A 28,000-nucleotide genomic window follows, 5' to 3' on the forward strand; every position below is an offset into this window, starting at 1 on the left:
GTTTAATGTCTCCGTTCTTAGAATGACTGGTTCTAAATAGCTCCCTGGAGGAGCTATCTCCCGCCTCATTGAAGGCGGCCATGTAGGGGGTTGACCCATCCATGGAACCAGTTTACAGTTAAGAATATAAGAACGTGTGCGTAGAGAGGCAGGCAACATCATGAACAGCCACGCTTCTGGAAGGTTCTAGGCAGCGCGCAGGGGCAGAAATAGAGGGAGGCGGACTAAGCAAGCGAAGGACCCAGGATCACGAGGCCGTTGGATGGGAGGAGCCAGCGGCCGGGGAGGTTCCAGTCTGTTCTGCCCTGCGGCAGCCGCCCCCTTGTACGCGCTCACGCTGAGCCAGCGCCCGGGCCTGGAATCGAGCCGCAGCCTCAGCCGCGCCCTCCGCTTCCCGCTGCCTCCCCACCATGGATCCCCGGAAAGTGAGCGAGCTTCGGGCCTTCGTGAACTTGTGTAAGCAGGATCCGAACGTTCTGCACAGCGAGGAAATGCGCTTCCTGAGGGAGTGGGTGGAGAGGTGAGATGCGGGCCTGAGAACCGTTGGGGGCGGGACAGAAGGGCGGCCGGAGGGGAGTTGGCAGAGGGGAAGGGTCGGGGCCCCTTCGTGGCTCGCTTTGTGGCCAGCAAAGGGAGGAGACTTTTTGGGGTTCATGGAGGATCGGGAGTCCGGGAGAGTGCAGGGGTGGGGAAGCAGGGGGCAGAGCTGGGGTGCTTGCACCCGAGGTCGCCGCTGTGTATCTTGGGCTGGATGGAAATGCGGACGATTGCGCGGACTTGGGCCCTGGAGACTTCAGGAGTGAGGGGAGAGGGACGAGCACTGCAAAACTTAGCTTTCGCGTGGGGTTGTTTTTCATTAAGTTTCTGATGTCCTGCTTAGGTCGCGGTGACAAATAAGCAGCTCCTTTACGCTCTATCCCCTTAAATAGGGTTATAATAATTTATTTTTTAAAGTTAAAACTAAATAGTAACTATTTGATTACCCTTACCTTACGGCGATTCTGACTGTGTAAATTAATTATCATGGGAATCACGAGTATTATGCCTTGGTCAGTGTCTGTGCTGTCATTGCAAACAGTTTTAAGAAAAATGATTTTTCAAGGACCGGCATGTTTCCAAAATATACAGTGTCTTCTCTTTATCTATAACTCTAAAGTACTTCGCTACGTGCAATGAATTAAGACGAGGCATTGTGCCAGGTGCTGGGAAACAGTTTAAGTACAGTCTACTTAAAGATACAGAAGAATAAGTACAAAAATTCGTTTTCATATTTACTATTTAACAGAGGTTAGCATTCTACAAATTGGAGGAGCAGCTAAGGGAGGAAAAGCGAGAGGGAAATCTCTGAGGAGATGGTTTATTAAAAATCAGTAGTAGTGGGGAATGCAAAAAAAGATGATATACAAATCGTACTTCAAGGGGGTAAATTGCGACTCCTAAAAGGGGCTGCCGTTAAACATTAATTTGTTTATTTAATAATTTTTTTGTAGGGGAAGATGAACTCATGATTACCAAATATTTGAAGGAATGTCTTAGAAGATTCTTCTAAGGAAAAAACTTAAGTTAAAATCTATCAACGTTGTATATGGTTGTATAATTTTTTCCTCTAAGAAGTTTTTCACTCTTTTTCTTCCCATCAGTTTTGTAGTGACTGTTTAGATTTTTACTCGTGTCATATATAATGTAAAATCCTGAGAAATTCAAAATTAATTATTATAGTAACATAACTTTTATTAACAGTCAACAAGAATCCTATTTTGCAAACTCCTTGCTTCTCGACGGAAAAACTCCCAGTTGCTGTTAGATAAATATCAGGACTAGGAATCGAGGGCTAGATTTTAGGTCGTTGTTCTGTTGAATAACTTGATGATCCAAAAGCCTCGCTTAAGATGTTAAGACGTAAGTCTTTTACCTCTGCTCATTATAGGAAAGATCCTACAATTAATAAGTTGTTCCTAAAATTCCAGGTAAAGCAGATACATACCACAGGAAGAAGTAGCTGGCATCAAGGGTGCACGTTGTACTGAGTGGATACAATCTTCCATTCCTACTAGAGGTATAGAGGGGACACTGAAGAAAAAGTTAAAACATGCTTAAGAACAGAGTTGTAACTTGTGCTGGAATGATTACAGCTATGTGGAGAATTCCAGTTTAAGGTCTGCGAAATACTGTCAGGCGCTGCTGTTTCCAAAAAGTAGCCAAGCTCCTTACTTTAATGTTTCTCATAGCTAATTACAGTTTTCTTTTCTGGTTCCATTTATGATTTTCTTGTGGCGTGCTAAACTGTTGGTTTAAGTATGGAGCGGAGTATCTTGATGTGGAGGGGCTTTATTCTGAACTTAAATTGAGATATTAACTAGAAATCTTTCTTATCTTTTTAGTTTAACCTAAATTTAAACTTACATATTCATAGATTTTGAGGCCTTTAATTGAGTTAATTGAGTTTGTATCAATTTCTCTCTTCTCTGCCTTCTTATCAGTCTTGTCTTTTTGGGGGGGGGGGGGCAGCTGATCTTTATGGGATCCAAACCTGTGACCTTGCTGTTATAAGGCTGCTGTTATAAGGCTGAGCTAAGGGGCCAGTCCTGTTTCATTCTTAAAGCAGCCCAAGATTATGGCAGTTTGGACTGAATATGGAGACTTCTAGGTACAGGAATATTCCTAGGCCTGATCCTACTATTAGTTTTCTTCAAGTAGAAACCATTTCAGAGTTCTCTCCTTCACACTAAATTAGTCATAGGTACATATCCAGGCTTAGATCTTGAAGAATAGTCCATTTGTTTATTTGTTGTAATTGCCACCATTGTTTATAGTTTAAAACTTTATTTGATGTGAGGAAATATTTAGGTTAACAACCTTTTAAATTGCGCAAAGAGAAATATGAGGAAAAATCTCTCTGAACCAGTACAGTAGTCCGGTGGGGTTCCAGGGAGACTGTTCTTTCAATAAATATGCTTTGAGATGTTTTTGTTTTACTCCTTTACAGGAAGAAGCATTGTCTGACACAGTTTTCTCCTGTTTAACAACTTTGTCTGCTTTGTGTCTTGTATGTGTTTTTGTTTTATTTGATGGTAACTTAATTAAGATCAGAAGGAATATCTTTGTATTCTCCCCAGCACAGTGCATAGCACATGGCTTTTAGTAAATATTTTAAATGAAGTGAACAGAATGCATTTCTACCCTCAATAGAGAATTTAGAATATAGTACTCAGTTTTTTGTACATATGCATAAAAAAGTATAGCACAAAGCATATTGAAAGTAATCAAATTAATAGAATTATGAAGTCTTTTGCAGTCCTTTGTGAGGAAGGTCTCTGCACAAGCTCTACTTAATTATACAAAATAAAAGCCTATACTGGCAGAGTCCACATGGCAGTTTTTAGCAGGAAACTAGCTTGTTATAAATCTTGGAAGCATTAGTTGAAATTTCTGAAATTGATGTTATCTTCCAGTAGTTAACTGGAATTTGAAATGTGAGAAACTCTAAATCTAGTTTATGAATAAATCCCCTTGTGTTTAATTTTTATTTTTTTCAGAACAATTTCTAGTTCAAAGAAAAGTTGCAACGACAGTTCAAAGAGCTTTTTTTTCTCAGCTATTTGACAGTAAACTGCCAATGTTATGCCCCAGCACCATTGTGTATTTCCTACAAACAGGGATAGTCTCTGCTATGTAAATAGTTGTTATACTGTATTTTTATTTATATTTTTAAATTGTTGTATTGTTATCTTTTATTTTTATTTTTTCTTCTAATATTTTAGATCTACAGTTGGTTGAATCTGTGGGAACCTTCTGATACGGAGAACCAACTGTACATGTTGCATTTAGTTGTCATGTCTCTTAGTCTCTTTCATTTGGAAACAACTCTCCCGTCTTTTCTTGACTTTCACGATCTAGACAGTCCGAATATTATAGGCTAGTTATTCTGTAGAATTTCCCTCAGTTTGGGTTTGTCTGATTTTCCCTAGGATTAGATTTAGCTTAATACATTTCTTGGCAAGATTATCACTTCCCAAGTTAGTCTTTAGACTGTTGTGACTATGTTTGGATGTCATCCCAAATACATTCCTGACGCTGCATTTTGAAACTTGGGAAAAACACAGCTTAAGAAGCCCCGTATCTTCATAAAAATTTAACTGCAAAGAACTAGTGTTTGATTACTGTGGTCTTTTGAGAAGTAGTTTTTCCTGTAGAAAATAATTTAGTGGTGTTTATATGCCTGTTTCTTACTGTTAAATCATTTTACTTTGCTGAATTGTAAATTAAGATGTTTTGGATCATGTAATGATGTTATTTTGGGCATATGAGAGTCATTCCCTATCAAAGGCACTGAATAACTGAAGATTTTTTGTAACTGTCACATAAACAGGATGGAAAGTGTGCACATTTTTCTTGATTGAATGGTGCTTATAAGAAATTCTAAATTGTTTCTTTTCATTCTGTTTGCTACTTGGCATTTATACTTTTGCTTCATTTTGGGTTCATCAAAAGATACTAAGTGAAAAGACAAGCCATAGGGTGAGAGAAGACATTTGCAATGCATAAAACTGACTCATAAGCAGAATATACAGACACCTACAAATAAATAAAGACAACTTAATAGAAAACTGCATGAGAGTTAACTTACAAAAAAGGCTATTCAAATGACCAGTAAATATACAAAAAGGGAATCAACTACAATGAGATGCCAGTACAACACCTATTAGAATAGCTAAAAACTTTAAAGACGGACAATAGCTAAGTGTTGGCAAAGGTGTGGAACAACTGGAATTCTCATACAGTGCTGCTAGAAGTGTAAATTGCTAAAAGAACTTAGGAAAACTGATAACCCATTTAAATTCAACCTACACATACCCTATGTCCACAGATTCCACCCTGTTGAGTGTAAATATGCATTTGACTCCAACTAGTTGTAAAGAATCAAGACTTTAAGGGTGTTTTGGAGTAATTCCTTTTCTGTTTTCTAAGTTAATATATCTCCTTGTTTTATGTAAAAGTTAATGGATTTTTGTTTTTTGTTTTTTAGTCCAATTTTAGTAAACTTTGTGACTTCCAACCTCTACTATTATGCAGTGTCCTTAAATTCATCAAACGTCTTAGTCACTGGTTGGTTGTGTGCAGCCCATATGCTTGAGGGTGTGCATATAACATATGCTTGAGGGTACATATAATTTTTGGTAGTCTTGTTTCTTTGTTTTTAAATTGTTTGCATATAATGCATCATGTTGCCCTGGACTGTTTGGAAAAGAGGAGTTTGCAAGACTCAGGGGAAGTTTAGAGAGGATAAAAAGGAGAAACTCTATAATGTGAAGGGCATGCAAGTGTGAGAAAGAAGGATCCTTGTAGGTCTCAGAAGAAACAAACATTTTGAATTATAGTATTGTGGCTGCATTTGTTTAATAAACTGCCTGTTTTGAGTTTAACTGAATTACTATTTTTAAATGTCAAATTTCAAGTTTTAGATTCAAATATACCTGCTGAATTCTAAACTAACAACCCGTAAAAATGATTTTGTCATCATGTGTTGGCTTCTGTGCCTCTCTTCCTCTAGGAATGGCCACAGAGAAACTATGTAATTGTGTTTTTTAGCCTCATTGAGGCAGAAAAAGGGTTTCATTAACCAGTATGCTAAAAATAAATAAAATTTTAAACTGAAAAAAATCATAATAATAGCAAAGCATTCAAATTAATTGAGAGTTTACTCTTAAGTTTTGAAAAGGTAGTCATCTAAACATATATCTTTTTTTAGGCATAAATATATTGCTTGACTTAGTGAATTTTAATTTTCTAAACAAATATCTTTTTTTCTCATCTTCCTTAAGCATGGGGGGTAAAGTACCACCTGCTACTCATAAAGCTAAATCAGAAGAAAATATCAAGGTAAGTTTTAATCTCTTTTGTATGTTAAGTGATAAAGAGTTATAAGGTCTCCTTAGGAGGGGGTGTTTTTTAACTGCTGCTCTCAAATTAACCACTCCTGATTTCCTCAAGATCACTTGGAAATAAGATCTTTTAAAATTTTTGTTTGTCTTTGTAAAATTTGTTTGTAGATCAAATCTCTGCAATCTGATTTAAAACTGAGAATTTGGGGAGTACAGGCTTTTAACACCAAGGTTTGGATCCCTGTATCTGCCATTCCCCCCCACCCCCACCCCACCCCACCCCCAAAAAGAAAAAAGAAAACCAGTTGGGAGTTGTATGTTCACTATGTTTTAGAATAAATGTAAATAAGTGTTACATGTGTGTTATATGCATGACCTGTGTATTAGTTCGTATCTGTTGGTTGTAACAGAAATTCCTGAAACTGGGTAATTTGCAGAGAAACAATATTTATTGTTTATAGTTTCAGAGGCTGGGGAGTCCAAAGTCCAGGGAACACATCTGGTGAAGGCCTTGGTGGTGGTGGCTGGTGACTACAGCAATGCAGGGTATCACATGGTAGATGACTTGAGCAGAGAGAAAGTGATCAACCTCATTTGCTCTCCTTATAGTCATTGCAACCATGCCTATGACCACCATTAAACCATCAATGCAGTAATCCATTTACTAGGGTATGGTCCTCACAATCTAATCACCTCTTCAAGGCCCCACCTTTCAATTACCATGATAGGATTTCCCACCCTCTTAACACTGTCACAGTGGGATTAGGTTTCTACTATGTGGACTTTGGGGGACACAGTTCAGTCCATAGCAGCCTGTTAGTGGTAAATTCTGTGATGGTATGCATCTGTAGTCTTCATCATTATCTCTTTAGCACCTAGCACTGTGGCTTATGCATTGTAGGCACTTTATTAATATTTGTAAAGTAAATGAACAAGTAGCTCAAATCAAGATAAGTGTTCTAATTTTTTCCTGGCCTATATCACCATCCCTCAGAATCCACAGGGGATTGGTTCCAGGACCCCCTAGTACCAAAATCTAAGGATGCTCAAGTCCCTGTTTACAGTGGTGGAGTACTTGCTTATAACCTATGTATATCCTCCTATGTACTTTAAATCATTTCTAAATTACTTATAATACCCAGTACAGTGCAAATGCTATGTGAACAGTTGTTATGCTGTATTGTTTAGGGAATAATGACGAGGAAAAGGGTCTGTTCCTGTTCAGTACAGATGCAGTTTTTTGTTTTGTTTAATATTTTCGGTCTGCAATTGGTGGAATCCACGGGTATGGAAGGCCAACTGTACTTGCCTAAAAGATTTATTTGTAAGATCAGGAGGAGGTTGCCAGTAGCTGAAGTTTAGATATGGGGGGAAAGGTACTGTTAAGAATGCTCTCTTCAGAATTTTTCATTTCTCCCATTTTCTGCCTTACTGTCTAAAAGGTTTTTCCCTAACTTTTCTGATTAGCTGTCTTAAATTGATTAAAAATTGGCTGTTTTGTCATTTAGAACCCTAAACATGTTTTATCTATTTGGATGTGAAAATAAGTTATATCTTTGAACAAGTGAAATGAGAAAAGTTAAGCAAAAATCCAGAAAGTATCCTTTTTTTTTTAGATGAGTTATTATATGAGAGTTTGGTATTTTCTGAGCCCTAAGGAGAATATTTTTCCATTTGATAAACATGTATGAAGACAAAATTATATTTAACCTATTTCTTCACTAAAAAATTTTTGTAATAAAGACATTCTGATTTAGAACTATGACTGGTTTTCTTTTTAGTATGTGCTAAAGTATGTAGCACCTTGCATGTTTGGTAGAACTCCCCAACAAATATTTTGTAATAAAATGGGACTTGGATTCCAATTTTTAATAAACAAAGGGGGAAGCAGACTAAACTGGTTTAGTAACTTATGATATACTAAGACAGTTGAATGAATAAATGTAGGTTGGCTGATAATGGTATATTCTCATAGCATTGTTAAATGGAATAGGAAAAAAACAGAGTTGTCTCATATACACGGAAAATATCCTAGAATGGGATATATAAGAAATCACACTTGTTACTTATAGGATGGGAAGGAAATTTGCTTTCCATCATGTACACTTGTGAGTTCTTTCAGTTTTCACTTTTTGTGTATTATAGTTCTACAGACCCTTATTTGCAATTCCAAAACTCAAAAACCCTTGATAATGTAAAGATTTTTAGTAAGTTTGGCAGTAAAACATGATCTGAAAGGACATGAGGCTATTTATGGTCTTTATACTACTTATTCTGAATGTTCACACTATTGTACAGAAATGGTAATGTGTTTGATTATGGAGAGTTGTGGACTGTGTGGTACCTGTTGAGTGTGTTATGTAATATATAATATATGCATTTTATCAGCTTTCTAAAATCCCAAATCTAAAATGTGTTGTCCTAAAGGTTTGGATAAGTGAATAGACTTATAATTAATTAAAAAGGAGAAATAAAAACTAGAACTAGTTTACCAAAACAAAACAGGGAAGGGAAGCATTAACAACTGAAATGTATGCGAACAGTTTATACATATTTGTGTAAATCAGTATGTACATCGGGTATGTTATTAAATACTGATAGTGCCGTTTGCTCTCCCTTTGCTAGGAAGAAAAAACAGATAGTAAGAAGGCGGAGGAAGACATAAAGACAGATGAACTATCAAGTGAGGAGAGTGATCTAGGTGAGGAAATGGTAGTTTGTATATGATAACCTTATGATACGATCCTGTGTTGATTTTTATTAAGTTGACTAAATCACTGTTGTCTAGTAGAAATATAATATGAGCTACATATGAAACTTAAAATTTTCAAGTAGCCACATTTATAAAGTAAAAGGAAACAGAGGGAATAAATTCAACTGATACAATTTTATTTAAATCAACTGGTTAAAATATTAACATACCTGTAATCAATATAAAAATTGTTCTTTTTCTTTTTTTTTTTAATATTAAGTCTTCTAAATCCGGACTGTTTTTTACACATATAACACCTCTCAATTCACATGTGAACATTTCCTTTGGAAATAATTCAGACTTCATGACATTTGTTTTTGAAAAAGTTGGGTCACATACCCAAGTTATTCTTTAAAAGTTTCCAATAACTGAATTGAGTACCAAAAAATTATTTTCCTTTAGTATCTGCATCCATGTTAATAAAACTGGTCCATATTCAGAAGAAATGGTATAAATGTTGTGTTTCTTTTTTTTTTTTTAAGACCACAAATTGACAGAATATGTTTGTAAAGACAGACTATAAGTGTACCCAATTATTAATTGGGCAGTCTCTTATATCATAGAACATTATTATCTAAAAGCTGAAGAAGAAGTGCTTGCAATTTTTCAAAATTTAAATCACTAGATATTTGATAAGTATTTGATATTGTTAGAAAGGTCTTGTATTCTGGGTTCAGTTGGTTAGAGCACGGTGCTGATAGCACCAAAGTCAAGGGTTCGATACCTTTACTGGCCAGCCGCCAAAAGTAAATAAATAAATTAATTAATAAAAAGGAAAGGTCTTGTATTCTGTGGGCAGTTGTTTGGCGGCTTCCTTGAAGATCTTTCACTTTTTGTTTTTCTTAGCTTTTCACATGATATTTTCTAACAATTTCCATAACTGCAATAATAATGTTTTACCAACTCTCCATATGAAAGCATTTATTTATGTGCACAAGTCAAATTGTTTTATAGTCAGACAAGCTCAGTTCTTGTTAAAAATCAATTTAAAATTTTATGTTGTCCCCTTATCAAAGTGTACAAACTTTCAGTTACAAACTGAATAAGCTCTGGAGATCTAATTTACAGCATGGTGACTGTAGCTAAAAATAATGTATTGTATTCTTGAAATTTGCTAAGCAACGAGATTATGTGTTCTCACCAAGAAAAAAAAAGTAAATATATGAGATGATAGATACGTTAAGTAACTTGATAGGGGAAAGCATTTCACAACATATACATACATCAAAACATCATATTGTACACCTTTAATATATACATACAATCATGCAACAGTTAAAAATATTTTTTTTTTGGAAGCCAATTCTGATTTCAGACTTAATTCTTTTTTGAGTTAAGAAGAAACTTTTTATCAAATTCACTCTATTTACTAAAAATAGGTCTTACTGTGTTTTTCTCGACTTTGGCAGAAATTGACAATGAAGGTGTGATTGAACCAGACACTGATGCCCCTCAAGAAATGGGAGATGAAAATGTAGAGGTAATTTCAAGACTTATTTTTTGCTTGTGGTAAGGAGTAGGTAGGTCTTCCCTTTTGCGGTGATTTTATGACATGACTCTTCCAGGAAAAGCATGTATTAAATCTTTCTCTGACTTAAGGCATTTAGGAAAGCATCTTATTTATTACTTTAAATGTTTGCAAAAATTCCCATGTTATTTTTAACCATACTCTCTAACAATCGCTGAAATCCCTGTTATTTTCTGTTTTACCTGCTTTTTAAATCTGCATCTGGCAGGGCTGACCGATTGGGTTAGAGTGTGGTGTTGGTAACACCAAGGTCAAGGGTTTGGATCCATGTACCAGCCAGCCACTGAAAATAAATAAATAAATTGATAAATAAATTTGCATGTGGTTTGACACTCTTTAGGCTATAAAATGGATATACCTACAAATAAAAAAAGTATGTACCTACAAATGGAATTGCATCTTAATGGAATATCTAATGCCAGATTGTTTTCCAAAATGGTTTTGTCACAACAGGCCCTCAAAAGGGTGAAAATTGGTTCTTGGGAGGGGACCTGAAAAATTTTATATGTAACAATGGTTAGTGGTCCTCCAGAGGGTCATAGCACATTAAGATATGTGCAGCATTTATGTGGTATTAAAATGGGGAGTGGGGAAAGCAGTGACTGAAAGGAGGCTTCTTGGTGGCTGATAATGAAAACAGGATTAAGAAATATAGGAATAGCAGCATAAAAGATTGGTACATATCCTCAACACTTGATACAGTCAGATTTCATGTTTACCACTCTTGTGAGAAATGGTATGTCCTTGTGGTTTTTGATTTTCATTTTCTTGGTTCCTAATAAGGTTGAGCATATGCTAATGTTTACTGATTATTCACAGACATTTGTGAAGTCCTCTTTAGACATTTTTCCCTTGTTTCTACTGGGTTATCTTTTTCTTGCTGGTTTGTAATTCATTTTCATATTCTGGATACTAATGATTTGTTGCCTACATGTGTTACATGTATTTTCCACTAGATTGTGGCTTGTCTTCACTGTATGTTGTCTCAATAAACAATCCCTTTTAATGCAGTTAAATTGGTTATTCTTTTATATTGAATACTTTATTACTTCCAGGTTAAAATAACTGTAGTACAGTGTTTTTTTCTTCTGAAAATTTTATACATTTGCCTTTCACCTTTAATCTACCTGCCAGTACCATCGCTGAAGAATTCCTTTTCCCATCAGTGCTAAAATATACTGTTTTCCATATATATGTGGTTCTGTTTGGGGATGCTCTTGTTCTACTTGTCTAATTTTTTTCTATGCATTAATGCCACACTGTCATATAACTTCATACTATCTTGTTATCTGGTAGGGCAAGGACCCCTAAAACTTGAGGAGTATTTTGGCTGTCCTTGGCCCTTTGTTTTTCCATATAAATTGTAGAGTCCAATTAAGTCTCCCCGCAAAAAATTAGCTCCCTCCCATTAGAATTGCAATAAATCTGAATCAAGTTAGGGAGAAGATACATCACCTCACTATTGAGATTAACCGTTCATGAATGTGACATCTGTCTAATTTTTAGGTCTTTTAAAAATGTTTTTCAATTACATTTTCTCCCTAAGTCTTGTGCCTCTTTATCAAGAACAAATATAAGTACTTTTTGGTGGTGCTCACAACACCAAGTCAAGGGTTAGTATCCCCATACCAGTCAATTTAAAAAAAAAAAAAAAAAAAATATATATATATATATATATATATATAAAGTACTTTTTGTCACCATTTGTAAAAGGAATCTTAAAATTATATGTTCTGTTTATTAATGATGTTGTTTCAGTTGAGTGTGTCTAGGTTTATAATAACTATTTATCCTACTTGCGGTTCATTGGGTATCTTAAATTCTGGGGTGGTTAACTTTGTTTAGCTCTGGAATATTTTTAACTATTATTTCTTTCAAATATTTCCACACCCTTCTCTCTCATTCTGGAGACCTGGTTAGATACATGTTAGACTTTTTCACTATTAAGTTTCATCACTCTGTGCTGAATTATCTATGCATTCTATGTTTAATCTGTTCTGTTGACGTTTGAATTGAAATGTTTGTTCTTTATTTTTTTAATGTTTTTAATTTTGGTACTTCCTCTTTGATTCTTCTTAAAGTCTACTTGATTATTTATGTCTTTTTGCTCTTTACTCATTTTGAGAATTTGCTTAACACATTAAATTTGTTGAACTTATAAAGAGTTAGTCTTATTTTGTTATTTTTCCTGGCTCTTGCTCATTGAAGTATCTTGTGTGTGCACGTGTGTGTGTGTATATGTGTGTGTGTGTGGTATTTTAACTATTATGAGGCTGGGTAGAAAGTGTGCTTCTCCAAAGAGGAATATGTTTGCTTCCATCAAGGCTCTGAGTTGGTTCTACCAACTCAAAAACCACTTTAAATTCTCAGCGTGATTTTTTGTTTGTTTTAACTATACAGGTAGTATTGAATTCCAAGTGAAGAGCTCGTTTCTGGTTTTGAATTTTCAGTGAAGATTTTTTTCTCTTCTACTTGACTCCTTGTCTGTGGGACAGGTTTATTTTTGGTTTACCATTATGATTGCTGTTATAGGTATTTTGAGTTCCAGGTTTACTTTGGAGGGTATCTGGTTAGAGCACATACATTCTCTTCATCTGAATCTAGACTTTGTGTCCCTTGTCCTGCATTACCTTTAAAAACAAAATTGCAAGGTGCTAGGTATACCTTCCACAAGGGTGAAAGCAGAATTGAGCACTTGGCTACCTTGCTGAATTCCAGCCTTCATTTAATCTTATTCTTGAGGATTTCAACATTCTTAGAGCAAAGATGTCTTTTAAAAGGTTGGTTTTAGACTTATTCGGGGCTTTGTGTATATCATATTACCATAAACAGAAGTCATCTTCTTAAAAATTTTATTACTGTTTTTAAAATTACCCTGCCTTTGTAGGAGGTCTTAATATCTGGCGAAGTGTTTCCTCCTTTGTTCTTTAAAAAAATTTTTTTAAGTTTGTCAAAAATTTATAGGGATTTTTGTTGGAATTGCTTTGAATTTACTGAGTAACTTGGTGGTAGATTGAAATATTCACAATAATCCCCTTCCCATGACCATGGTATATTTCTCAAAATTTCTTGACATAATCTTTTGTGTCCTTTAATAGAATTTTACTTTTTCCCCCCATGGAAGTCTTGGGTTTTCTTAGAAACTGTACTTGATAAATGATTTTTGCTGGTGTGGAGCAACTCTGGTTCTTGTTTTTTGTTTTTTATGTTGCTCTCGTATCTGACAACTCTTATTTTCTTTTTTTTAAAAATTATTTATTTATTTATTTATTTTTTATTTTATTTTGTCGATATACAATGTGGTTGATTATTGTGGCCCATTACCGAAACCTCCCTCCCTCCTCCCTCTCCCCCCTCCCACCCAACAATGTCCTTTCTGTTTGCTTGTCGTATCAACTTCAAGGAACTGTAGTTGTTATGTCTTCTTTCCCTCTCCACCCCCCGGGGTGGGTGGGTGGGTGGGTGTGTGTGTGTTGTGTGTTGTGTGTGTTGTGTGTGAATTTATTTATTTATTTTTAGCTCCCACCAATAAGTGAGAACATGTGGTATTTCTCTTTCTGTGCCTGACTCGTTTCACTTAATATAATGCTCTCAAGGTCCATCCATGTTGTTGCAAATGGCAGTATTTCATTCGTTTTTATAGCTGAGTAGTATTCCATTGTGTAGATATACCACATTTTCCGTATCCACTCATCCGATGATGGACATTTGGGCTGGTTCCGACTCTTGGCTATTGTAAAGAGTGCTGTGATGAACATTGGGGAACAGGTATACCTTCGACTTGATGATTTCCATTCCTCTGGGTATATTCCCAGCAGTGGGATAGCTGGGTCATATGGCAGATCTATCTGCAATTGTTTGAGGAACCTCCATACCATTTTCCATAGAGGCTGCACCATTTTGCAGTCCCACCAACAATGTATGAGAGTTCCTTTTTCTCCACAACCTCGCCAGCATTTATCGTTTAAAGTCTTTTGGATTTTAGCCATCCTAACTGGGGTGAGATGGTATCTCAGTGTAGTTTTGATTTGCATTTCCCGGATGCTGAGTGATGTTGAGCATTTTTTCATATGTCTGTTGGCCATTTGTATATATCTTCCTTAGAGAAATGCCTACTTAGCTCTTTTGCCCATTTTTAAATTGGGTTGCTTGTTTTTTTCTTGTAAAGTTGTTTGAGTTCCTTGTATATTCTGGATATTAATCCTTTGTCAGATGTATATTTTGCAAATATTTTCTCCCACTCTGTTGTGACAACTCTATTTTCTTACTAGGTCTGATAACTTGTTATAGTCAGTTAGGTTTTCTAGGTAGATATACAGTTATTACTTTCCTTCCAATCTCAAACCCATCAGATTATTTTCTTAATGAGTTATCCAGCACCTCCAGTTAATACTTTACACTGTGGTGGTGATAAAGTGTATATATTTATTCCTGTGGTTGGTTAAAGGAACTACTTCTGAACTTTCCATTTTAGGTAGGATGTTTCCTGTAAGTTTTTGTTCTTATTAATCTTTGTACTGTCAGCACCTTGTATAATGTTTGTCCTATCTATCTAGTGTAGGTGTTCAGTAGATATATGTACAGGAACAAAAGAATGAGACCTTTCTTCTCTGAGGATTGAAGCCTAAAAGGAACTACTTTACTTCTTTGTGACAAAGTTGGGTTTCATATTTATGGATGGTGAGAAAGGAGGTGGTAAGGCTAGGACAAAACAACATGCTTTAGTTGGGATGGAGGGAAGCAAAGGTCATGCCTAGGGCAGAATGAATTTGTTTGGTATATAAGGTTAAAACTCATTCTGTATAATTTCTCACTAATCATTTATCATAATTATCCTCTTTGATGTCTGGAAACTAGAGAAGAATCAGTGAAGATGGGGATTGTGACTACCTCATCTCTAAGAAAGTCCATATTGCTTCCTTCTCTTGCTTTCTCTGCTACTATTAAGTTGACCTTCAATTTCCCCCTAGATAACAGAGGAGATGATGGATCAGGCGAATGAAAAGAAAGTGGCTGCCATTGAAGCCCTAAATGATGGTGAGTATTTTTTTTCCTCTTTGCTACATTTCTGTGGTAGTCTCAATATTCTCGTGTCTGCAGTAACCATATAGATAGAACAGCAGTTAACTGCTAAGTAGAAGGAAAGTGGAAGAGGATTTACATTTGTTATCATACTGGAGAAAATAATGTCCTGTGATCCAACCACCCCTTCCTCATTGATAAAGTGGCTGAAATCACTATCGGTTATCTTGTCTTGGGGCATGGACAGATTCTGATCTGACTAAGCTTCTCCTTTCCTGACTGTATCACGGTGTTTCTCCACTGAGAAGAGGCTTTTAAAAGGTGAAAGGTGTTCAGAAAAAAAGGTGGTATTAGAAGATTGGCCATTAACGCCCTTGAGAGATGATGTTCATGGGCATAACACTCTTGTTCCTGTGTGTTAGATACTCCTCAAAAAATCCTATCAGAGTGGGAGAGAGTGCTGATAGTATAAAGTATAATGTTTAATCAGTTATTATTTATAAAAACAAATTGTTTGTAAACTTGGGTACAGTGTGACTATCAGTAACATTTCATGCAAAGGTCTTTGTAACCGTGTGATAATGTGTCACAATACCATAGCTGAATAGGTGCTGTCGTATAATGCTGATGGGCATTTAGACTTTATACATAGATTTAGAACATGACTAAAGTTTTGTTTAATTTTAGAATGAGTTCAGTATTGCTGCTCCAATTTAGCAAATACAGTCACCTTTTTCTTTTCTTTTTTTTCCCCCTGTAATCTCACTGCCTTCTTAGTTTAGGTCCTTATCACATGTTTATACATTTATACTGCAGTTGCCCTAATAGTTTGCCTGCCTGAAATATCTATTCCCTTTATTGTTTTCTGTTCACTGTCCCTAGATTATTCTTACCTAGAACTGCTTTTTATATTACTCTCCCGGTTGTAACCTGTGACTGACTTTTTTGCATACATATTGAAGATCTTCATCATAGCATTTATAGACCTGTGGGAGTCAGGCCCCGTATTTTACCTTCCCAGTCTTATTTTCTCTTCTTTTTTGATGTTAATCTTCACTTTAGTCAGACCTCACAGTCTTGGAATGTTCCTTTGCTTGTGGTTTACTGCTTCTCTGTAAAACTCTTCACCTGTTTCAACTTTGAATTCATACCCATCAGTTGTTCCTAGCCACTGCTCTTCCTGACCCTTCCTTTTGCACACTGTTTCTTAATTTCCCTACCACCTAAGATTTCTGTTGATCCGAAATGTATTCAGGGCCTTCTACATGCCTGCCTGTTTTATAATGTTTTCATATATATTATTTCATGAAAACTTCTAACTAATCCATATTACAGCTTGACAACCTGAGACTCAGTGGGGTTGAGACTTGCCCGGGACCTATCATCTAGTTTATCATTTTTGGCATACTGTCTCTTTTTTTAAATTTTATTTTTTAATGTCTCTTTGTTTTTCCATGTTTTTTCCCAAGCTCTCTGTTCATGTGCATGTGTATATTTAACCTAGTTCTAATTTTGTAATTTGTGCAATTTTATGGTATATCCTAAGGAATAAAACAGTATTCTAAGCCAGGGACTGTGAGTTCAAGCCCCACTTAGGGTTGGCAAAGGAAGGGCACTTCTGTTTTGAGAGGGAAGAATACACTACAACAGCGTTATGACTCAGTTATGACAGATTGTATTTTCTGCATAGCTTAGAATAATTATATGGCCCTTTCCAGAAAAAGTTTGCAACTCTTAAACTAGATGAATGGAGAAGCCATTATTTAGTTGGGAAGATAGGGATGGATAATAGATCTGGAGATAGGACAGGAATTAAGAGATTTAAACATGGTAGATCTGAGTTGCTTGTTTGACATCCAAGTGTAATTACCTATAATAAATATCTGTGGTAGAAACTAATAATAAGACAGCATTTTTCTGCATTGTTTTCATGAGTTCTGATTAAAGTCCTTTACTCATTCACTAACTGGGTAAATATTTTTCACAGTGAATTGTGACATTTTATTTTATTTTTTTTTAAAAGATGACCGGTAAGGGGATCTTAACCCTTAACTTGGTGTTGTCAGCACTGTGCTCTCCCAACTGAGCTAACTGGCCATCCCTATATAGGGATCTGAACCTGCGGCCTTGGTGTTATCAACACCACACTCTCCCAAATGAGCCACAGACCAGCCCTGTGACATTAATTTTAAAATTCTGTTTGTCTTGCCTCCCCAAGAATTCGACTTTGTGCAAATAAATGTTCTTTTTTTTTTGTTTTTTTTTAAAAGATGACCGGTAAGGGGATCTTAACCCTTGACTTGGTGTTGTCAGCACCACACTCACCTAGTGAGCTAACCGACCATCCCTATATGGGATCCGAACACATGGCCTTGATGTTATCAGCACCACACTCTCCCGAGTGAGCCACGGGCTGGCCCAAATAAATATTCTAATTGTATAGTATTTTTGTTTATTGAATGACTTCACTTCAGGGAGTAGTGAAAAAGCTAACTATGAGAATGGGATGCAATGAATGAATTTAAAAAGTGGGTTTTGTTCTTTTATGAGTTCTAGCTTTCTTGAATTTTTGTACCATTCCTATTTAATTCAAATAGAAAATTCTTGAGGTTTTTAAAATCAATACTGTGAGGTTACTAGGGGTACTTTTCCCTTTTTAAGCTTAATTTTATCCTTTTAATGTATAAAAGAATATTAAATTAGGGCTAGCCAGATAGCTCAGTTGGTTCGTGCACAGCCTTATAATACCAAGGTCACAGGTTTGGATTCCACTACCAGCCAGCTGCCCAAAAAGAAAAAAAAAAAAGTTTTGAATTAATGGAAAATTAATTCTTTAAATTGATCTTATAATTGGAAATATATGTGAGTCCTACTAAGAATTTGGTATTTTACTGTTTTTTAGAGGGTCACGTACACCAAAATTGTCCCTGTCTCAAGGGAGCTACAGTGTAGGTGTGGTCAAGATTTGCTTTCAGGAGCCAGTTTTGTATATAATTTAGACGCTAGTCCTATTTTTTACTGGACTAAAAGAAGAATGTAAAAGACCTAATTGTATAAGAGATCAAAACTTTTTATTAATACATTTTTTTCTTTTTTGGTGGCTGGCCAGTAAGGGGGTCCAAACCCTGACCTTGGTGTTACCAGCACCATGCTCTTCCAAGTGAGCTAACCAGCCAGCTTTTTTTTATTAATACTTTTATCATCTGAATATCTCTCAATAATTTGTTTCACTTTAGGTGAACTACAGAAAGCCATTGATTTGTTCACAGATGCCATCAAGCTGAATCCTCGCTTGGCCATTCTGTATGCCAAGAGAGCCAGGTGAGAACTCTAAACAGAAAAGTATCCCCTGGTAAATGACTTCTGCTCATTTGTTTAAATAGAATTGCTTTGGTGGTGATCACGAGGTTTTATTATTTGAAATGAATACTTTATAATATCACACTTATTTTTTAGTGTCTTCATCAAATTACAGAAGCCAAATGCTGCCATCAGAGACTGTGACAGAGCCATTGAAATCAATCCTGACTCAGCTCAGCCTTACAAGTGGCGAGGGAAAGCACACAGGTAAATAATGGAATTTTATTATTTCCAGAACTCTTTAAATTTAAATCTGATGTTTTAATACGTTTTGTTTAAAAAAAAATTGCATAAGGGCTTAATTTCAAAGTAAGTGTTCAGTATGAAGAATTAAGAGAATATATTAAGAAACATATAAGAAAATAGTTCCTTTTGACACCAAGGTCAGGGGTTTGGATCCCCATACTGGCTAGCTGCCAAAAGAAAAAAAAATTCTTTTCACTTTCCATTCAAGGATATATCCACTGTTGATTTTTGACCACATATAGCCAAGTGTCAGGTAAGGATTTTTTTTCTCAAAATTAATTTCAAGAAAAGAGAGAATGACCTTTTATTGGTGTCCTTAGAAATTTTCTCTTACTTTAAGACTTTCTCTTTGTAACAACATATGTTTCAGTATATATTATAGAAGAAGGAACACACTAGCCTGAAACTACTTCAGTCACTGCTAGGTTACCTGAAAAATCAGGAAAAGGGGAAAATAAAGAGGTGAATTTAATCCTGGCGGCAAAATTTAATGTTACACAAATGAGTATTTGTGTCTTGTGAATGTCAATAGACATTTTGTTCCCATTTTATATGAGTTGAAAAGGTGCTGCACCTCAAGTGTAGATGGAGATGAAGATGGATATGCTTGGGACACCTGTATTAGGTGACTCAAAGTAGCTCTAGTGATTTGTATGAAGATGTGAAAGATAAAGGTAAAAAGTTGAAATAAAATGTATTAATGCTATGTGGATATAAGAAAAACACACCTAGATATTGATACTTTTGAAATCTCTTTAGTTATTGAGCATTTCTTTCCCTTCTGGTACAAGATAGCACGGGGCTCATCTTGTATTTTGCTTGTCTCAGCCTTGGGATAAGTCATTTCTCCAAGGAACAATTGTTCATTTTAGTGGAAACTAAGGTTTAGCCACTAGGTATGTTTATTGCTTTTGATATATCATTACTGTTGTTTCAATGAACAGAGCTTAGAAAACGTTTTTAAAATTATGATTTTAAGGGAAAAACTCATGAAATTATGAGTTTATACTGATATTTTTAATTGAAATTTAACATTAAATGTTTTCCCTTTTTATTTTGTGTTTTTGACACTTTTCTCCTAGTCAAAATCTTTAACCCTAATAACATACTTACTTGTATAATCCTACAGTATACATAAAGTTGTTTCAGAATTATAACACCTTAAAAACAATATACCCTCTAGGTAAAGGTTGAAGGTTTTTTTGGCAAGTTACTTGAATTCATTTTTTCTGTGTAGTTTATGTTGTCAATGTGGTATACACTTATCCTCTTATTTCTGTTTGTATTCAAGTTTAGGGTTGGCTTTATTTCCATCCTTTCTGATTTAATTTATTTTTTGAGTATGTAAAACATTTACATGTTGAAAGAGTCAAAACTGAGTTAAGAGATACTCTCATGTCCATTGTTATCCCCTCTATCCCATTCTTACCTACCCCCACCAACCTTTCTATTTATCCTTTCTCTTTTTTTAGTAAAGCATGCATATGGGGTGGTTGGTTAGCTCAGTTGGTTAGAGCACAGCCTTATAATACCAAGGTCATGGGTTCGGATCCCTGGACTAGCCAGCTGCCAAAAAACATAAATAAAGCATGCATACATGTACTGTTTTCCCCTTTATCTTATGTAGAAAGTAGCATGCTAAATATACATCATGGTTTTTGGTTTTTTTTTGTTTTTTTTTTGGCAGCTGGCTGGCTGGTATGGGGAACTGAACCACAAAGCTGTTCTCTAACCAGCTGAGCTTACTGGCCAACCATATACATCATGTTAATCCTTTTTTGACAAGTTGAAAGTAATGGGTCTACATACTTTTTAAAAATTTCATGGCATTCCCAATTGAAACATTTTGTTTTGTGTGTTTCTTGTTTGGTTTTTTTTTTTTTTTCTTCCAGTTTTGAAAAGTTTTTTAGGAGAAGAGCAGCTTTATAGTTCCCATAAAGGAAATCTAAACTCCTTTAAGTTTTGTGTTTTTTTTTTTTTCCCAAAAGATGACCGGTAAGGGGATCCCAACCCTTGACTTGGTGCTGTCAACACCACGCTCTCCCAAGTGAGCCAACTGGCCATCCCTACATAGGGATCCGAACCCGCGGTCCCTGGGCTAATCAGCACCACACTCTTCCAAGTGAGCCACGGGCTGGCCCTTCCTTTAAGTTTTTATAGAGTTGACCAAACAGTGGAATTTAGTGATTAAATTGGTTGATGAAAGTTTATAGTTTATATTTAACTTAAACTTCTTTTATAACAGTCCTTTTTTATAAGGATGATAGCCACAGTACCACATAGGTGAGTATGTATAAAAGGCTCCTAAAAATGAATCTAAATCTGTTTTAGACTTCTGGGCCATTGGGAAGAAGCAGCCCATGATCTTGCCCTTGCCTGTAAACTGGATTATGATGAAGATGCTAGTGCAATGCTGAAAGAAGTTCAACCAAGGGTATGTTAAAGTAGTGAAAGGGAAAGTCAGTATAGTAATACTCCGTGACTCTAGTACTTAGCCCCTGGCAGCCATAATTTACCTGAAAAACAAATGCAAAGAAACTAACGTTTGGAAGTTATAATATGTAATCACCGAAGTTTGTGTTCGACTCTGGAAATCTTATTTGGTTTTCATGCTTTCATTTCTCATTCTTTATTGTTTCAACTTTTAAAAATGATAATATTGAATCTAAAAGCTAAAACATTCTATTTAAGATGATTTCTATCTAAAATTGTCAGTTAAAATAATTTTAATGTGTTTACAGGCTAAATCCTTCAGCTTTGTGGGAAGTTATACTACCAACAATTTAATCTCAAAGGTTTTTAAGATGGAAATTTCGTTAAATTTATTGTCTATCAGAGACTTCATTTGATTTTCTTTTTTCTCATAACAGGGCTTCTTGTTGTGTGAGATACTCTAAATTCTACAACATAAGGTTCTTTATTGTGAACAAGCTATAAAGTAACAGTTGAATACAAATCTCATTCATTTTGTTTTCTCAAATAATAAATCTAAAGCATTTGGTACTGATTATGTACTAGTGCCTGGTTACACATATTTACGTATATTTTCTCTCTTAATTCTTATAGCAGTTAGATAAAACTAAGCATTTTTCTCCCCTCCATTTTATGGATGAAGACACTTTATTAGGCTGTGGCAAATAAATACCTGGCGTGTGTGTTTCCAATCTCTGCCTTTCCATGGTACACATCATTAATGATAGTCTTCCCACTGAACTCAGCTGTAACTTCAGAATCCTTTACACTACACAGCAGGTAGACACTGTGAAACAATTTGAAACCTATTTGTCATCCTTGAGTTTAGTTAATTGTTCGAGATTGTAGCCTTACTCTAACTTCAAATCCCAGACTTTTTCCTCTGCTTCACAATGTCTCACGCAGTAGAGGTTGGTCTTGTTAAAGCCTGAGTTTGGGCTGGTAGGTTAGCACAATTGGTTAGAGCCCAGTGCTGATAACACCAAGGTCAGGTGTTCAGATCCTCATCTTAGCCAGCTGCCAGGAAACAAAAAACAACAACAACAAAAAAACCTGAACTTGTGTAAGGTCTTTTTCTATAAGGTAAATCTGTCATTTTTCAGAATGAAGTATTGAATATCTCTTCACAAAGAAAAGTAACTCTTAACAAAACTGTTTATATGTGTTGACCTTACTCAACTTTTGGAACAGACTTATTTTTCTATGGCCCTTTTCTTCTAGGCCCAGAAAATTGCAGAACATCGGAGAAAGTATGAGCGAAAACGTGAAGAGCGAGAGATCAAAGAAAGAATAGAAAGGGTTAAGAAGGCTCGAGAAGAGCATGAGAGAGCCCAGAGGGTAAAGTTTCTATAGCTGCTAAGCCATGAAAGGAAAATATAGTAGACACAGCGTTTTTAGGATACCATTCTAATTCCTGCCTCCTTTATTTAATGCTGGCTACAGTCCTATAGGATAATGATACTATTTAAAAGGGATCGTCTTCCCTTTCATTGTGTCTGATTTAGGGGGATAGTTTTAGTCTAAATTTTTAAGTGAGCTTTTATTTTACCAATTTATATTCTTGTTTGTGTTTTTCTAAAATTAGGAGTTTTTCCTGGTCAAGTAATCAAAACCTGGCAATATTCTTATTTGTTTTCTTGAGGGTGCTTGTTCTGATTTGTTAAGTTTTATAATTCCTCCTGTTCCAACAGTAGCTTTATAGCCATTTAAAATTGATTTTAGCTGTTTTTTATTTTTAGTTACAAAGTCATACTATAGAAAATTTAGAGAAAAAGAAGAATTATAATTTCTCCACAGTATTGTTGTTGCCATTCTTAAGGTTTCTGCTTGTTAAGTTTCCGTATTAGCTTTCTGCATTGGTTCTATCAGTTTTCCCCTACTTATTTCCAGCATTGTTGAATGAAAGGACAGAAAGATGTATTATAATTACATAACATTACATCCTAATTTTTTGTCATTTAATATTAAGCATATGCCTGATTTTTAGGGATATGGTTTGTAATATTTAAAAGTAATTTCTACATTTATATATCTTCTTGATGACTTTATAACTGGGTATGAGGGAAATTTGTGTATTTTTCCTTTCATTTTTTTTTTTTTAAACAGCAAAAACAAATCGGTAAATCTCCGTTTGTATTGTTGTGTTATGTAGGGAGAGTATGGAAAAGATGAATCTGGGAAACAAAAGTCATGGCAGTCTTGGTGATATAGCCATGCCCTTTCATTTTGGAGTTTTTAGAAGCAGGATTTATAGTTTTCAAAGACATGGGCATAGTAGGACTGTAAATTTGTTTTCCTGGTTTGTTTGTTTTTTTACAAAGTATAAGTAAAACATTCTACTTGAAATCATTACCAAGAATAATACTTGTTGAGAATCCAGTTAGCAAAAAAATTTTTTAGGTGGGGATGGGGGTGTATCCTTTAGTCCAATATTGCTATTTGAAACTTGTCATTCTTGTATGTCCTCTACTAGCTTATTGTACAGTTTTTTCATGGATAGGAATTGACAGCAGACTCTTTTTCACCTACTATGTAATTTATTTACCTTTTGTATTAAAGGAGGAAGAAACCAGACGACAATCAGGAGCTCAGTATGGCTCTTTTCCAGGTATATTTAAAGAAAAATTAAAACTATTAGAATTATAAATCATAACTAATGTATATTCTGATTTGGGGGCTGAAAGGGAGAAATATTGATATTTATATGCTAAATATATTTAGTACCATTAGTTCTGGAACCTTGAAGAGTCTTTAGAATGTTAACCTCTAGGAAGTTTTATTCTCATTAAAAATTTTATGTTAGTAGAAATACAGTATGTTTTTTTCTCATAATTTGAGTAGTATAGTTTTTATCAGCATCACACTCTCCCAAGTTAGCTAACTGGCCAGTCTGAGTAGTATAGTTTTTAAAAATAGCTAACATTTATTGGGTCCTGAGCACTGTATCTCATTAAAAGACTATAAGTAAGAATAAATGATGATGCAAGTTTCCTAAATTGCCATAATGGAATTTTGTTATGATGATACTAGTTAAAAGCCCTGTATGGAATTATTAAGCATAAAAAAATGTTTTTGAGTCCAGTGTAAAAATAACGTACATTGTTCTCTTTCTTGCAGATGTTAAGTGATCAGAAATTGCTAGTGAGGCAGTTCACTTTGAATGATAACAGAAGACTAACATTCAGATAGAGGTGAAAAGGGAACTCAGAATAATTATACTTTCTGAATGAGGCAGTGTGGAATTTATATAAAGACCAGAAGAGGACTGGCTGGTTAGCTCAGTTGGTTAGAGTGTGGCATTATAACTACAACTTCAAGGGTTACAGATCCCGGTATTGGCCAGAACATTTAAAAAAAAAAGAACAAAACAGACTTTAAAAAAAAAAAAAAAAAAAAGCTGCCTCTAGCTTTTTGATAACTAGCTTTTTCCTAAGGAAGATTTATAGAAGCCAGTTATGCTTATATGCACTGGCTAGTACTTATGTTACATGGTCTGAGACTAGCAAATGTAGTTTTTATTCTGAAATGTGCTCAGCAACTTTAAAAAAATAAAAAGAACAAATATTGGGGATAACCTGTTTGAAGAAAAAGCAAGAAAATACATTTATATTTGTTTTGGCGACCTGCCGATATGGGGATCCGAACCCTTGAGCTTGGTGTTACCAGCACCATGCTCTCCCAAGAAAATACATTTAGATCAAAGCTCACTTCTTTTTTAAAGTATGAATAATATTATTGTCAGGTACCTTTGTTTTAGAAAACAACCACTAATGTGGACTAGTACCAGAGATAATTTTCTATTATGTGCATTTTTATTTCCTAGATTTGACAAGTCTTGGGCCAGTAATTTTTTTATGAGTAGCAACTAGTTTTTTAAAGCCTTGGGGTCAGTAGGGTCAATAAGAGAAGCTAGAAGTTGTTTTCAGTTTCCTTTAGATTTCCTTATCTGTGATTGTTATTTATGGCCATGTTTGAGTTTTCTTCTTTATTATGTCTTTATTTGTAGTGACCCTTGATCTGTAGAATACAAAAATATAACCCGTCTTTCCCTTTGTAATATCCCTATATTAGTATAATTGTGATTTCAGAATATTTCCAATGGACGTAGGCTTATGGTGGTGAGAACAATTTGGGTTTATAGTCTAATAATGTACTGGGAGAGTGAAATTTTTTTTGCTCTAGAACATTGTTTTCTGTAAAGAAGAATCACCAGGAGTACTTGTTAAAAGACAGATGTCCAGTTTCACTTTCAGAGATTTTTATTCTGTCTGGGGTGGAAATAAAAAATCCACAGATTTTTGTAACTAACATTTTAGGTAGTTCTTGAAGGAGAATAACTGCTCTAGATGAATATAGTCAAACAAAAACTAAACTAACTCATGAATTAATTTTAAATTGAAACAATAAGAAAAAATTAGAAGCTACGACTTGTATTTAGTTTTATCCTGTTTAGACTACTTTGTGCTTAGTGGCACCCTTGTTCTTTGTACATGTACTTGTGTGTCTGTGTTATTTTTAATTGGAAAGAAATAGTATATTGGACTATTAGGGAGTATGGTTGGTGTCTATACAGTTCTTTCATTTATTCCTGCAGGTGGCTTTCCTGGTAATTTTCCTGGAGGAATGCCTGGAATGGGAGGGGGCATGCCTGGAATGGCAGGAATGCCTGGGCTCAATGAAATTCTTAGTGATCCAGAGGTTCTTGCAGCCATGCAGGTAAGACTTGGAAGTACAAATTTGGATTTTATATCTTTAAGGCATTTCTTTCATAATTTTGTGTGGAGACAAGGATTACTCTCAGCCATTTTCTATATATCTCAGTTACCAAATAACTATGCAGGTGTAACATTCTTTTCCTTTTTTCAAAGCACATAACTTAAGCTTTTAAAAATTGGTTTATAGGAAATACCCAGTAATAGTTGGCAATTATATCCAGTTGTCCTTTTCTTTGTTTCAAAATTGTATGTGCTTTTTGTCATTATCTAGTTCAAGTTACATAACTGAGCTTGACTTTGAGGTGCACATGAATAATCTTTATACTTCAGGGACTTGTCTCAATCTCAGTCAGCTTGGCGATGACAAAATTACAGGTCTAAATAAAAAGACAGAATTTAGGATAATAAACTTTTTGACCCAATATAGGACACTTTTTAAATACTAAAAAAAAACAAACCCTTTCTTTGCAGGATCCAGAAGTTATGGTGGCCTTCCAGGATGTGGCCCAGAACCCAGCAAATATGTCAAAATATCAGAGCAACCCAAAGGTTATGAATCTCATCAGTAAATTGTCAGCCAAATTTGGAGGTCAAGCATAATGCCCTTCTGACAAATAAAGCCCTTGATGAAGGAAAAGCAACCTAGATCACCTAATGGATGTCGCAATAATCCAAACCAGTGTACCTCTGACCTTCTCATCAAGAGAGCTGGGGTGCTTTGAAGATAATCCCTACCCCTCTGCCGCAAATGCAGCTTGAAGCATTTTACAGTGGTTTGCCATTAGGGTATTCATTCAGATAATGTTTTCCTTCTAGGAATTACAAACTTTAAACACTTTTTAAACCTAAAAATATTTAAAACAAAGGGGTGTTGTGTTAATTCCTACATTTTTCTTCACTAATCTCTTTGGGTTTTTTCCTTTGAATTATTGGGCAAGGAAGGTACTTAAGTATGGAAAATTTATTGCTCTAGTTTGAGTGAAATAAAGTTTTATTAGTGGGAGGCAAATATAAATCATTTAAATAGGTAAAGTTTGAGTTGGATATATGGTTACTGAAGCATTTTGATTTGTCTTTTTAAATGCTTTATTTTTTAAAAAAATGATTTATTTCGATAAAATTATAGGGACCACCAGTATTTCAATAGAACCTGGGTAGGGACTGGAAGTACTTGGCAGGATAGCAGCAATCTTACTGTGTTTTATATAACATGCACCCTTGTGCAGGTTGCATTTAAATCTTACACTGTGGTGAAGGGATGATTTTTTTGTAATGCTGCAGTAGAGTTGGATTACTTAGGTCTGTTTTTGTCCAGTATATTAAATAAATGTTTCATATTATTTCCACAGAGGGGAAATAAGGGAGTACTTTTTTTTTTTTTCCTATGTTTAAAATTACCTTTCCTGATAAAAAAAAAAAAATTGCCCAACTCTATGTCTGCCTTCTGCTTGTTCCATTTTCCCCCTTAAATCTTCTTGGGCTAAAAACACTCTTCTTTTCACTAGCATCATCACTGCTGTCAGTCACAGCATAATTGTGCAAGCATATTTAATACTGGGCTTAATTTAATATGTAATATATATGGTGACTGTTGGGTAATACCCATAACAGCTATAGTTTCTTACTTGGCCGTGAGATGGCTTATTTAAGTATTAGACTTCCACCTTGGCAAAATCTTGTTATATCAAAAGGCATTGGAAGGGCGGATTCCCTTTGGTGTTTGGTTTTCTACTTAGGAAATACCTATTTTAGTTAGTTTATCTTGTAATATTCAACTCTGTAGTTTGGAGAGAATACGGTTTGAATTAATTGATAGACATAGAGAAGAACCTAACTTCTTGATCCAGCATGGATTATAAAATAGATGAGATCCATGGTCATTTGTTGTGGAGTTGTTGGCACTATGAAAGATTCATTATCCTCCTATTTAGCTCTTCCTTAAATACTGCACCTGTACCCCCATCTCAGCTTTCTCTCGCTTCTTCCCATCCAAAGATAAAGAAAATGATAAATGTTCTGTTGT

General features: G+C 35.2%; 1 protein-coding gene across 1 annotated transcript; it reads left to right on the forward strand.

The window, feature by feature from the left end:
* The first annotated feature begins 28 nt into the window (after positions 1-28).
* ST13 (ST13 Hsp70 interacting protein) lies at positions 29-27,993 on the forward strand. The gene is made up of 12 exons (XM_063076303.1): positions 29-520; positions 5,823-5,880; positions 8,508-8,583; positions 10,044-10,114; positions 15,133-15,199; positions 18,421-18,505; positions 18,641-18,751; positions 21,122-21,224; positions 22,484-22,600; positions 23,822-23,870; positions 25,857-25,978; positions 26,449-27,993. Exons 1-12 carry the CDS (start codon positions 411-413, stop codon positions 26,575-26,577), a joined length of 1,098 nt encoding a protein of 365 aa, XP_062932373.1. The 5' UTR covers positions 29-410; the 3' UTR covers positions 26,578-27,993.
* Positions 27,994-28,000: the final 7 nt, after the last annotated feature.

Source organism: Cynocephalus volans, chromosome 12 (assembly GCF_027409185.1).
Source record: "Cynocephalus volans isolate mCynVol1 chromosome 12, mCynVol1.pri, whole genome shotgun sequence".
NCBI classification, from domain to species: Eukaryota; Metazoa; Chordata; class Mammalia; order Dermoptera; family Cynocephalidae; genus Cynocephalus; species Cynocephalus volans.

Bases quoted from the DNA above. Each gene is read 5' to 3' on its own strand.
- ST13 (XM_063076303.1), top strand. From the start codon at position 411: ATGGATCCCCGGAAAGTGAGCGAGCTTCGGGCCTTCGTGAACTTGTGT. The intron at 18,752-21,121 runs GTAAATAATGGA...AATCTGTTTTAG, and splicing joins TGGCGAGGGAAAGCACACAG to ACTTCTGGGCCATTGGGAAG. The intron at 25,979-26,448 runs GTAAGACTTGGA...CTTTCTTTGCAG, and splicing joins AGGTTCTTGCAGCCATGCAG to GATCCAGAAGTTATGGTGGC.